We start from the raw sequence: 14,026 nt of genomic DNA, 5'->3' as shown, positions 1-14,026 counted from the left end.
ATGAGCAAGATGTTTCCTTTTGAACTTGGGAATACCTGAAAACAATGCTGTCAGTAAGTGTAATGTACTTGTGTCATATGGCCATCATATTGACAATATAGAGTTGGTAGACATATCAGGATGTTGTAAACTGAATGATATCCAAGTGTATGGATCACGTAAAGGAGATCCTTCCTATTAATTCTCAAAGGCATGGTTCTTCTATGTATTAAAGATGGTTCCTGTTCATTGCACTGCATTGGAAGGGGAAAAGAAAGGTGAATATAACCTAATATTTGTGTAGCAACAGCACCATTATAAATCTAGAAGGTATACACAGGTACATCAGGAATAATGCTAAAAATTCCATGCTATTAGTTAGCTTTTGATTTTGCTGATGATTCCTTCTTGTGCGTGTGTGAGATATCTCAGTAGGCGCTGATTATCTCTGTAGGGATTTGGCACTGATTAATGTTACCCACATATCCTCCCTACTGATCCTAGTTGTCTACCTGCTTCAGCTGATGCTATCTGCTGCTACTACTGTGTGTAAGCATAATAGAGGTCTTTCACACCAGATCTGGTTGCTGTAGTTACAGCAATTATTGTGTTCTGGGTCTCCAGGAGGTGCTTGAATAAAGGTGTTTTGCAACATTTGAGTAAACAGCATATCTTTCTTATATGGAAAAATCAGACTACCAGAAGCTCCTCCTCCTCTTTCCTGGATTTGATGAGATTGTAGGGTGCCATTTAAGTTTTCTCTTTCTGGATATTTTTCTAGTATGTTCTTCTTTGCACAGGTTGCCTTTGTTTTTGTTTTACCTGCTCCAAACTGTGCGACATGCATTCCTTCATAAAGCAGTACTGCCCTGCTCTCAGCTGGGATGGAGTTGTTGTTTCTTCCCGACAGCTGGCATAGTGCTGTGCTTTGGAGTTGGTGTGAGAGTACCATGACAAATACAAACATACTTGCTGCCTTATGACTTTAGGGAGTTGCCATAGGTGCTTGCAACAAGACAAGTGAGAGTTAGCACAGCTTTAGCACTCTTCCTACTCAGATCACTGCCAACTCCGACTCATGCCCTCTTCTGCTTTTGCTTTGCTGCACCCCACAGTGTAGCACCTCTTCTTGACGCAATGACATTAGAGGGAGGGGAGTCCTCACAGCACAGACTTGAAGAGGAATGGCCTGCTTGCTTTGAATGACAAATGTTCAGTTGCCTGCTCTCTGAGTAAATACCCAAGTCAAAATGCTGTAATTTCACCTCAGCTATGGCTTGTGTTCCTTTCAGATCGCACTTTCATTGTTCACCCTCCTGAGGATAGCACTGTGATCAAAGGGACCACAGCCACTCTGCGGTGTGAAGCAACTCATGATCCTAGAATTTCAATCAGGTCGGTGGTGTCAGTTCTTGTTTGTGTGGTTTACCCAGGTTTAATTTCATAAGCTATATGAATAGCATTAGGTGAAAAGTTTCAGGACCCCAGATTTTAACACCAGACCCCTGATTACTGAATTATAAGGTTGTACACTGTATCATCAATCATATAAATCCCATCTTCCATTTCAGCCTTATGTATTATTTACAATGAGCTATGTTCCACTTCATGACTTCAATATAGCCTTCCATGATTTTACTGTCAAGGTTAATACACTATCAATAAAACCAACTTGTCAGAAGCTGATACTTAATGAGAGTAAAAGCCAAAGCAAAGGAATAGGATTTAAGAAGTGTTTACATTGGGGTGCATGAAAGCCACACAAGAGATGCCCATGTTCTTGGAACCAACTCAATAACTGGGGTTTATGTTCTGCTTTAACTGTGTAAAGGAAAACAGAATTTGTATTGAAATTTGCACTAGAGCATTTAAAGGAAGCTCATAATTTTAAAATAAGTTTGCCATGACAATTCACGTAGTCTGAAAGCAACACAGACAAAAGAAAATGCAAGGAACAGCTTGGAGGATTCTAGAAGGGTAAACTGCAGAAAGAACTTCAGAAAGAGAAATACAGGTGTAAAAATTTCATGTAGAGATACTTAATTGTAAGACCATGCCCTATACACATTTCTATGACATATTGGTATGTGTGTCTTTTGAGGGATGAGCTCTAGCTCAGCTGGCCACAGCAGTTTCAAGATGTTACTGATTATGGCGGTCAAATCTTATCACAGCCTTAATAGAGATGGGTCAACACCTCAGCTGTTAATTGCAGAGTATGATGTTCTAGTTTAAAATGCTGATGAAGGTGGACTTAAGTACTTGGACATTTATGTGTACTTCACCTTTTCCATGTAAAATACATAGTACTGTTTATAAAATATATAGTATATTGGATGCAGTTACATTTCTCATTCTGATCACTGATCTAAAACTTAAATTTGTAAAAGGCACTGCTTCTGAAAGTAACGGTAGAGGCTTGTCGTTTTTAACGTGTGATCACACGTGATACCTTGCAGCACAGTTCAGATAAGTCTATTTTGATGTTCTTACGAGTCACTAATAACTGAAACATTGTACTACTCAGGTATCTTTGGAAGAAGGACAGTGTTGTAATAAATCCATCCAGCAGTTCCAGGATCACAGTAGAGAAAGACGGAACCCTCCTCATCAGCCAGACATGGTCAGGTGACATCGGGGACTATACCTGTGAGGTCATTTCTTTTGGAGGAAATGACTCCAGAATGGCTCGACTAGAAGTGATGTGAGTATTCCATCTTAAATATACACTGTGCTTGGTTTCGGATACCCTTGGGCATTTTTCTACCATTTCATTCTAGGTGATCTGGGGAGTCTGTAAGTTTGATTTTTTTGGTGTGGGTGTTTTTTGGCGGGGGGAAGTAAGCCTGGTTCATTCCTAGTTAAATTGCCTTGAAACGTCCACCCTTTTGCATGCTGCCATGCTGCTGGGGCTTCCGAGTGACTGGGGCCTTGGGAGTCACTTCCAAATAACTGCATCTCTCTGAATCGCTATGTGTATGTATCCGCCTGGTTAGGTGATTGAGCTCATGGGTAAGGATTAAGAGGTGGTGGTCCACTCGAAGCTGGTATCAAGTGGACTATCTCAGGGGACTGTAATGGGACATGCCCTGTTCAGCATCTTTATCGGTCATCTGGAGGAGGTGTTGGAGTGCATGCTCCTCAGGTTTGTAGGGGTGGGGGATAGTTGATACACTCGTGGGCAGAGCCACCATTAAGAGAGAATTAGGCTGAGAAATGGGCCAACAGGAACCTTATGAAATTCAACACAGACAAGTGCAATGTCTGTATCTGGGGAGGAATAACCTTTTGCAGTAATAGAGGCTGGGCACTGACCGGCTGGTAGCAGTTCTGCTGGAAAGAACCTGGGGATCTTGGTAGACAGCAGCTGAACATGAGCCAGCCTTGTGCCCTGGCAACAAAAAAGGCTAACAGCACCCTGGGCTGAGTTAACATGAGCATAGTAGATCGATGGACACGATTACCCCCTTTTATTTGACACTTAATAGTCTACATCTGGAACGCTGTCTCCAGTTTTCAAGACCAGACTGAATAAACTGGTCTGATCTCATGGCTGCTTAGAGCAGGAGGTTGGACCAGAGACCTCCTGAGGGCCCTTCCAACCTGAATTCTTCTGTCATTCCATGCTGTAGGGCTTCCCCATAAAGCCCAAGTGCTGCACTCTGATGCCAAGGTTATAAGAAGATGTTTTTCTCCTTTTAGTATTTTTTTCTCTGTTAAAAATATGTCAGAATAGCTGGTCCCTGGGCAGGCATTGCTTACTCTTGCATTCTCTTAATACGTAGTTTTTCAAGGGAATGATATTTTTATATATGCCTTTCTTTATTCCTAAGGATCTTTAAAAATAAAAACAAGAAAATGTTTAAAGTGCAGTACAGTTCTGAAAAAGGATTATAAAAATGTCATTACGGGGTTCCATATTTCCTATTTTTGTTATTCCACTGGGGTGAAGCACGCTTCCATTTTATTTTTATCACTAAAAGCAACAACTGTGGTTTTGGTATATGTGTGGAGCAGATCAAAAGAATAAGAAAGTAATGTTTTATGTAACTTTTTTTTTAATTTGAGTAGTACCACATGCTTTAATTTAACTAAAATTGCATCTGTTTCTGCTGGTCATGCCTGATCTCTCTGAGAAGACGGCAGCTTCTGCTGTTGGCAGTGTAATGAGTTCACCTCTGAGAGTTGCTATGCAGAGGACTTTTTGATACAGCATAATTCTGACAGTGCCAAGGCTAGATCAGATGCCCATTTTCAGAGAGCGGTCATACATTCTTTCTCTAATTAAGCACTCCTCAGCTCTCCTCCCGGAGTGCATTTTACTGCTGGTTTGAATCCAAGAGCAGAAGACAATTCAAAATATATTGCTACTATATAATCATACTTGCTTTTCTCTGAGGCGCTTTTTGAATGGAGGGCAGAAAATTATGGAGTAAAGACTGAAAAGAATCTTAAAACCTGGACTTGGAAGCAAAGCTATAAATATGTGCTAAACACTTCAGCAGTCTGACCATTTCTTAATCCTAAAGAGCAAAAGATGCCCTATGCAACCCAGTGCTGCACAGCAGGTGTATTTACTTGCAGTTCCCCGTTGACCAGTGAGGAACAGTTTTATACTCCATAAAATTCGGGCTAGAAGTTAGCTGAGAGAGGAACATCTCGTGTGCGTTGCTGAGGCTGCCTTTCTTGCACCCCAGCTCGCTCCGGTTGTGTTGGCTGGCTCTCCATGCACTGGGACTGGTTCTTAATCCTGTACCTCCGCTTCCTCTGATGTTCTGTTGCTGATCACCTATAACCTGTTTTTCCTGGAGGAATTACAGAAATATAGATGCACTCTTTTAGAGGACTTCAGTAACTGATAAGTCACTCAATCATACCTTGAATTGTGACATTTTATTTCAAAGTAGTGCTGCAGGTAGTGCAATAAGGCCAAAAAACATTGCATTCCTTTGCAGCTTTCATCATTACCATTTGGCTCAGTAGCACAGATCTGTGAGAAATAGAGATACATGATACAATAGAAGCGAAATGAAGAAGAAAATATGTGGAAAGGAAATGTCTGAAGTGAAGCTTAAATTAAATTCTAGCTCATATATGAATGACAGATCTATAGCATTCCCTATTCTCCCAGATAATTCTCTTGTGCAGAACATTAACAAACAGGGCATGTACGTTCCCATCGATGAGCACTTACACTTCAGTGCCTTGAGTCGCACTAATGTCAGACAAATGTTCAAAGGAGGCCTCTCAGCCAATTACAGACTGGAGCAGTCTACCAACAGATAATATCGTAGCCTACCTAGCTTTATCTGACAACTCCAATTGTCTCACCACCTTTTTTTCCCCCAGGAATCACCATGTTCCTCCTCTACCTCTAGGCGTGTCAAGAGAAATTTCCAAAGGCACAAATAAGTTTGTTACTGATTTCTATTTAAACTGATTAAATTCAAAACTATTGACCTTCAGGGTGACCTTCAGTTATTCAATCTCTGAGTGGTCTGGTGTTCTAAACTGTGAAAAGAAGGAAAGAAAACTTACTCTTCCTTTGTCTTCCCTTGTTGGAAGACAGGCTTGGGGAAAAAGGTACTGTTTCTTGCTACAAGAACATACACTGGTAGCACAGCGTAGTACACATTGGTGGTGCAAGCAGGATGGATCATTTTTCTCAGCGTGTCTACGAAGAAATAAAATATTTGAAAAGGAAAGCCAGAAAACTAATGAAGAACTTGCTAAAGTGCAGCCAAAGGTTACCTTGCTCATCAATTTTGCACGGATGGTACTTGGGCACAGAAACTAATTGCTAGTCAAGATACTCTATTCATTCATTTGTCTTCCCTCTAAATGTGTTTATTCTTCATGTACATCACTTGATTTGATTTGCACGAGGTGAAACATTTGCGAGTGATGTTTCTCTTCTGCAAGAAATAATTTTAATTTTTTACTTTTTTTTCTTCCTAGCAGAGCTTCTCAACTGCAAATATAGAAATATTTCCAGGTCTTTTGATGATGAGCTTGTGCTTCTCTTGCATTCCTCCAAGTCATAGGCTTTGATCCTGAAAATAATTGTGTTATGAAACATCCCAGCTTCATTTAGCTTACTTTTATAGTCCTGTAAATATCATACTGAAATACATATAGAGGAAAAAGCGCTTGTTCCTAAAGCTGCATAGACTGAGTTATCACAGTGTATCACTCACCTGACGGGAAACTCTGCTGATTCCAGCTCAAAGTGTCCTGAGGGTTCTCAGTATATATAAAATATGCAGAATTACCACAATCTATGCCTGATGATACCTGCTGCTCAATATCAGCCTGTCTGCAGTCCATACTAAAGAATTTCTTTGTTGTATGAATGTGACTGAAAAGTATGGTAATGCTGCATTGTTGGAAAATGAAAGCCCTGTACAAGCCTCTGTTATGTCACAACATATAGTAAAATCTTTTAGGCTCTTTCTCTATGCAAAAACACAGGGAGGACAATGTAATACAAAAATAGACAATTTATTCCTGGCAGCAAGTTCATCTTCTTTCAGTTCTCTTTCACCAGAGAAAGAGCTATTATTGTTCTGTCTTCTTCAAAGGCAGGAGAGGGGAGCTAACCACTTATAATAAAACCCAGTGTGTTGCCAGGAATGCACAGTATTGCTTTTGTCAATCATTTATACATGAATTTTGATACCCTTTTTACTGGAGTATTTGTAATTGCTACTTCTTCCAATTTCCTCCCAATATATCCCATAAAAATGTCTTGATTACCAAAAATAAAATCAGTAAGACCAATGCAGAGTAACAAATCAAAATGATCTCTCATTACAAACTTATCTCCATATGGATCCCATATCCCGCAGTTCCAATGGCCCATCTCTTCTTTCTGCAAGGAGTGAAAACAGGAAGGATGTCAGACTTGAAAATACATTTTCTTTCCTCACTAGAAAGAAAGCTTCTATTTATTTTTTAAAGCTCTCTATTGAGATGTCATCCAAGAAGTAAGGTTCACTGCTGAGTCTAAATGCACTTGATACTCAAAAGAGAAATACCACCCAGGAATACGCTCGGAAATACAATTGTGTCTGTTCATCATTGAAGGTATATCAGAAATGTAGGTGTGTTTAGCACAAAGCAAGCACAAAATTCAAAAGCATTTCCCAAGTTGTCTGTAGATTTGAGCTTGTGGTGACCACCAACGTAAAACGGGAAATAAATCTGCGTGCTCTGGAACTTGGCAAGCCTTTAATTCCAAAAATCCACTTCATTATAATCCTATGAGAGACAAAAAGCCTCAAGACTCATGGTTGCCTTGCAAGAATCCTTCCTGTGTTTAGAAATTGGAGAGGATTCTTTTAGAAGAGAAACTGGGAAGTCCTGAGCAACAGGTGACATGTTTCTTAATTTAAAATATTATAAACATTTATGAGCAAAGCCATCAGGGCTGAGTGCTTTGTTAGGCTTCCTTGCCTCAGCTTCTTACCATGTTATCGAGTCTAGTGGATGAACCACCTGCTCCTGAGTAAAACTGGTGTGGTGGACCTGATTCAGGAAATCATCGATGAAACGGGAACGGAGCTTTTTAAAGCCTGAAAAGGTTAAAGTTGTTTAATCTTCCTTTCCTTTTTAGTAATCCCCTCTTCAGTGGCAGTCTTTCTAATTACCTGCTGTTGGACCATTTTTCTGAGAAATCTCTCCAAACCATGTCTGGTTTATTTCCCTCAGCAAATAGTATGCTTTTAGCTAATCTTATAAAACACTCTATGTGTTTGCTGAGTGAATTTTTCAGCTGCCCTCTGGCAGTGATGAGCTGACTCAAAACATTAGGGTTTCTGTTTTGTACATGTATCATCTGCAACTAGCTAATATTTCTCTCCTAGATTGTCACAATGACTTCATGTTCTTTTCTTGCAAATCTGCTGTTTTAATTGCTTTGTCAGAGTCCCCTCAGGTCACCTTGGTGGCTATGCCATTAACCCTGCGCTTATCTATCAATTACAGATTTAAAAGTGTTCATATACATATTTTGCTATCATACAAAGTAAGTTATGGAAAACTTACCTCCTTGCAACTCTTGAGCATTAGAGGAGTGAGGTTTTAAGATAGCCTATATTGAAAAACCTTCATATATTTCCTGTTTGGGGCTTCAGTGAACAAAAGAAAGATAATCATGCTGGAATTAAAATCCCAGTGTCTGATCAAGGGCTGTTCTGTGCCCTGTGTGTTATTGTCTCAGATCTCATCCACTTTCTTGGTGTATCAGAAGCTGAGCGGTTCTAGTGTGAGGTCCTTCTCGTTCTGAAGAAGGATTGAAATTACCATTCTCTGCAATGATTTCTTGGATGTTAGCAGCAAGGAAAAGTAATTCTATTAAAGGAAAAAAAGAAGCAATGTCTCTTTTGGGAATGTGAATATTCATGATGGTGGTACAGGTCTCATTTATCATCCCTTCCACACAGTATGTGGTAGCAAATGAGAAGGAGACAAAGTGTAAGTACTTGATAAAGTAGGAATTACTATTTGTTAATCTCTGCTTACTACAAAGAGAGGAGTACTCTCCTGTGCTGAAATGTCATTGTAGTTTTAAATATTTATTTCTGTCCAGGTGTGTTTCTTAGGTACTTGTTATGTCTGCCTTGAGGGATTTAAATCTGTAAGCACCATCTGTTGCTGTTCGGTGTGGACACATATGGCTAAAGAATATGATATTAGTGGAGATAGGTGTACTGTATGGCTGCCGCAGCTCACACTACTCAGTCTCTGAAGAGAAAGTGCCCGTTTCCTTCACGCTGCTGACTGAGTACCATTTTGTGTCAATCTAAGAGAATACTCAACTAAACACAAATGCTAAGAAAAAAAATCACCCATGTTTAAACTTAGTTTGTCTCCTCTCCTCCAAAAGACTCCTGACTTGTACACTAGGAAAAAGCGACTGAGCTGTGAAGCCTTTCTTAGTCATGTAGCCTCTGTCCTCAAATGAGCTTGTTAATTCAGCCCTTCTAAATGTATGGGGAAACAAGATCAGTAAATGCATACCCTGAAAATATCCTTAATATATACCAGGAGCGATTATTTTATTCCCAGAAAAGGAGTTCCATGGGGATAAGTTTTCTGTGAGTTCCCCCTCAGCCATCCCTCCTACCTTGCTCCCTGTGTGACCATTGTCTTCTGGAAGAAGGTGAAGCCACAGCCTTTCTCTGAGCTCTTCCCCACAGGGCCTGCTGATAAACGAAGTGGGGACTGGGACTTCGGTGAGCCATGTCGCAACAAGACGTTTCACTCTTTCCTTCAGTAATTTCCTTTTCTAGCTTAACCACAAAAGCACTTTTCCAACCAGCTTGCTTAGGACATAATGATAAATTGTAGTGGAGGTTTAATGTTTATTATAATTTAATGCTTCATTCAAAATTAAGTAGCACACTCCTGTAGTCCCTGGATAAATGGCCATATCTTAAACCCCGACTCCCCACTTTTCCAATGACAGGCTTATTCTACCATTTTGTCTTGCAGGCCAGCTGCCCTCCTGCTTTGTTTCCAGGTCCCCCTCTTCCCTAAACTTGTTTGTCCAAAATATTGCAGTGCTGTGTTCAAAATCTGCTTCCACTTGGCCCATACATACTCTTTCCCGTGCCTGATGTTTCCTCTAGCCAAGAAGTGACCGTGCCTTAGCGGTCTGCGCATCAGAAGGCTGGTGCCTGGTTGGTGCATGTCCAGATCTAAATGAGAGTGTAGTCAGCCTAAACTCCTCATATTCAAGGCATCTTGAGCATGTGATTCAATGAAGTTAAGATCTGAATCACACCCTGAGGTGTCATTCCATGTTTACTACAGAAGGAGCCTGGGGTCACTGTGCTGCTAACTTGGTTAGGTGTCAAATGAGGCGAGACAAGACCGAGTCTCAGGTTTAGCCTTAGGAAGCATCAACCCTGCTAGCCTAGAGAGAGGTGAGCAGTTGAGTGTCTTCCACTTGTGTTGTCTCCTTATCTGTGTGTTTTTCTTACCACTCTCTGGCTTTTCCAGCAACCTTTTATTTTGGTGCTAACTCCATGGTGTGTTGCCATCATAAACACGTAAACAAAAGCTTTTACAGTTTTAACAGAAAAATAATAAAACTATTGTCTGCCTTTCCATATGTTCCTCCATCTTCCACTAGAAACCCAAATCCAGGACATATTTACTGTTCTGGCTGAAAGCCAGAGTCTGTATTTACTTTTGTGAGTGGCTAAGGAGCTGTGGTTTTTAAAGAACTGTAAGCCGTCAGTAGCATGATACCTTACAATCAGAAATTACTGGTTTTAAATTGAGCATGTAAAGAACCCCTGTGGCTTTCTTCTCTGGCCAGAGCAGATTGGCAGTGGTGCTTGCTGGGGAAGGGTTGCCCTCTGCTTTCTGGGGAGGAGCAGTGGCTTGAAGGGGTAAAGCTGGCCCTCCTTGCTTTTCCTTCGCTCCGAGATCCTTGTCCTCCTTAGGAACCAGGATGATAAGGAGCAGGAATCAGGCTCAAGTGTAATGGCTGAAGGGCTCTTATCACTTAATACAGATCAGCATTTAAGGGATGCAGCAGAATTTCTCCCTGCATCATGCAGCCTCCAACTTTCAACCAATGAGTACAAATGAAATGTTTTTCCACAAATTGCCTTTATGTGGAGAAATTACACATTTTAATTGAGCTGCTGTTTCGGTTTTGGTTTTTAATGTTTCATTTTGTATTTCCATGGGGTTTCTGCAGGCATTTTCACTACATTTTCTGGTTGGGTGATTCCAAAAAAATCCTTATTATAGGAAGGAAACATTCTACCCATGACATGGATAAGCCTGAATCCATGAGTAAATCAAGCTGTTCTGTAGCCTAAGAATACATATGGTAATTTTGATTAGTAGCTCTATATGGATAGTGTCAATGTCTTCTGCTTCCTTGAGTATGAAAAATTCCATGTTAAATCATATCTCCGATGTGGTTTACTGTTTATATGTATTACTGCTGTCACATTGCTAGGACATCATCGTAAGAACGGGGAAAAAAGTGAGAGAGGGAATTTATTGACCAACTTGTCTCAATCAAAAACAGTACGAAAATTGGCTTTTTTTCTGCGTTTAGCAACATTTCCATTAGCTGTTCTAAGCATCAGCCTTGGGACTTTCAGCATAATTTTTTTTTTTTCCCCCAAATAGGATAATATTGTGAAGAATTCAGAGATGTCTCTCATTTATTTAATTGTACAATAGCTGCTGGTACTTTTATATCTATCATCATACAAGCCTGATGTGGTGTGCCTTTAACTGCCTGTAAGACTGTAGCTGAATGAAATGTAGATTGATTTTGCTGTGCTGTTTTTTCTCCCTTTCTCTTTTCCTGAACAGCGAGCTGCCTCATTCCCCTCAGAATCTTCTGGCCACTCTAAATTCCTCATACAGCCGCAGCGTGATGCTCTCCTGGGTGCGTCCCTTTGATGGAAACAGCCCTGTTCTCTACTACATGGTCGAGCTCTCCGAGAACAGTGAGTAAAGTCAAATACGCTTCAACCTCATGTTCTTAATTATTCAGCCTTCTTTCAGACTCACCTTTTACCAGAGCTACTAACAAAATATTACTGTTGTTTGCTAAATGAGAGACAGCGTGCACAAAGGGGAAGCCCTGGGTTTTACGCTGTACTATTGACACGCTGGAGGAGTTAAACCACAAAAATAGGCCTGAGATGGTGGAATTGTTCTACAGAAAAGCCGTAGTTCCACCTCCAGCATTGCCAGCTAGACTTGAGGCACAGCAGTTCATTCTTCAGTGCTTCTATTCAACATCTGTAAAATACCAGTTGTAATATTTTATTTCTTCCTGTTATTGTCTTTTTTTCTGGGCTCATAGATATCCTGATGCATTCAGAGCCCAAATTTTACCTGAAAAATGCAGGCAGTATGATAATATAAGGAACCAATGGTCCGTCAGAGGAACAAACTTGGATGTCAATAGGAGCTACTATCTTACCTGTATGTGGGGTCATATATTTTCTCCGCTTTCCCCAGGTTATCATTTTACACCCTTTTTTTAAGTAGGTGATTGAGGATGCTTAGCTGTAAGATGTCCCGATATCCAGCTTCATGGGTTACAAACCTGGTCATTTTGAATTACCACTTCTCACAGTTCTGTCATGCTGTTTGCAAGGTTATTCAGGGACACTGCTAATGCCTCTGTAGGAGGTGATGGAAAGATGAGGTTATATGGAAATCGGTCACCTTGGTAATACTTTCTAATCTCTATCACCCTAGGAGCTGGAAATCCAAGCCTAACAATTGATTCTTGATGAAAAAATTAAGAGCATCACTTTTTCTGACATGTGGAAGTTAGCCACTGCATAACTGAATGTGAAACAGTCCTGATTTCTGATTATCTAGAGAGCAGCATTTTGTTTTGCCACACAGAGAGCTTGAGATGAAACTTGAGCTTCAGATCACATACAACCCTTTTGCTTTGCAGGCTGAAGCGCATAACTTTTCAGATGTGAAGGTCCCAGAACTGATGATCCTGACATCTGTTAAGCAAAGTGCAGTTTTCTAATCCTAGCAGAAATCCCAAGTCACGCCCAGGACTGCTGTCCTTAAAACAGTTCTTTTTGAGCAAAGACTCCTGATCTTTTTGTACTAAATGACTGAGAAAATTCAGTGTTCTGCACTCACACGCCCTCTCTACCTTTTTATCACTCCCTTCTTTTTTATTGTCACTCTTCTCTCCTTCTCTTCCTATCAACTACAGGCCGGTAACGGCCTTTTTGCTTTTCCTTACCTCTTCTTTCACCCAAGGATGTTACCTTTGTGTTTCCCAGCGGCTTTGACAAGGACAAGCTGATAAACTCCCAGTCTGGGAAGGCGCTGGAAGGGTAGCGGAGCTGTATTTACATAGAGACAGCACAGAGCTGGCAGAACGTATGCACCTGGGTCCTGCGCTGGGCTACCTTGGTTGGGAAGAGTCATTGAAAGAGGAGGCAGCTCACTCAGAGCCAGGAGAAGTGTGAAAGGTCTTCCAGTGTCTTTCCAGGAAGGATGCTTTGCAGTCGTTCTGCTACAGGAGTGGGGTAAATGTGCCATCATTCTGAAAATGCTGTAATACATTCATTGAAATTTATAGAAGGCTCAGCAAAAATCAACAATAGATCTCTAGAAATCACGCAGACAGTCCCTCAGAACTCCACAGGATCTTGTGAACACTCACTTGCTCCAGGATAGATCCAATAATTTTGGCTGATGGCATTGCAATCTGCCACTGAGAGAGTCTCATTATCGCAAATCGTAGGTATATTGTACTTCAGCAACCTTGCAGCTGCACAGACCAGGACTGTTGTGAACTGAGCATCTTGACTTCCAGAAATATTCTAGATCTTGCTGTCCTTTCAGTTTTCATCTTTATTCACTTTGCCTTTATGTACAGTCTCTGAGTGGTTACTCATAGAAGTAGGACAGGAAGGAATCTAAACCCGTGAATATTCCACTGTTGCTGTTGTCTCTCATTTCATGTATTGTTGCTCAGCTTTACAGATGCCAACAGAGTAGTGGAACAATGTCAACAGCGACTTTGGTTTGGAAAGCTGACTTTAATGTCTGCATATTGTCAGTCTCGTTTTGGTTTTTATTTTCTTGAAGTGTTTGGTTCTTAGAGTTATTTTCATCTCAGTAGCGTGTCGTTAATATTTAGTTTCTACAGACCTCCAGCTCCTTTAGAAAACACCACTTTTCCTTTGTTCCCCCCACCTCAGGTGACGTTTGTGAACGAAGCTGACAATTGATCTTGTGTAGGTATAGTTTTGTGTGCTACAACTGTGCAGAACTTCTTTTTGCTTTTCAAAGAAAATTTCCTTTCAGGTTTTCTGTCGGTCCTGTTTGTGCCGCAGAAAGAGCAACCGTCAAGGGGCCGGCGTGTGCCCTCCGTGAGCTCATCGGCTTGCGTCTGCAGCTCTTCCAGTGGCAGCAGCCGTGCAACGTGCTTAACACCCTCACCCTGCTTTGCTTTCCTACATGTAAGGGTTAGGCAGGGACATCAGAATTATGATTTATTTTCTAGTTAGCAAAGCTGCGC

General features: G+C 40.9%; 1 protein-coding gene across 1 annotated transcript in view; it reads left to right on the top strand.

Moving 5' to 3' along the window:
• The window catches only part of SDK1 (sidekick cell adhesion molecule 1), a gene marked incomplete at its 5' end in the record, with an annotated part of 412,638 nt that overhangs the window by 276,445 nt on the left and 122,167 nt on the right, over positions 1-14,026 (top strand). Inside the window, 3 exons of the mRNA XM_082006804.1 lie at positions 1,272-1,374; positions 2,507-2,683; positions 11,326-11,462. Of these exons, the coding sequence (XP_081862930.1) occupies positions 1,272-1,374; positions 2,507-2,683; positions 11,326-11,462 (417 nt within the window). The remainder of the gene's footprint in view (positions 1-1,271; positions 1,375-2,506; positions 2,684-11,325; positions 11,463-14,026) is intronic.

Source organism: Phaethon aethereus (assembly GCF_964289735.1).
Source record: "Phaethon aethereus genome assembly, chromosome: 15".
Classification (NCBI taxonomy): Eukaryota; Metazoa; Chordata; class Aves; order Phaethontiformes; family Phaethontidae; genus Phaethon; species Phaethon aethereus.
The sequence above is the reverse complement of the archived record's forward strand: the minus strand, read 5'-3'. Positions and strand labels throughout refer to the sequence as shown.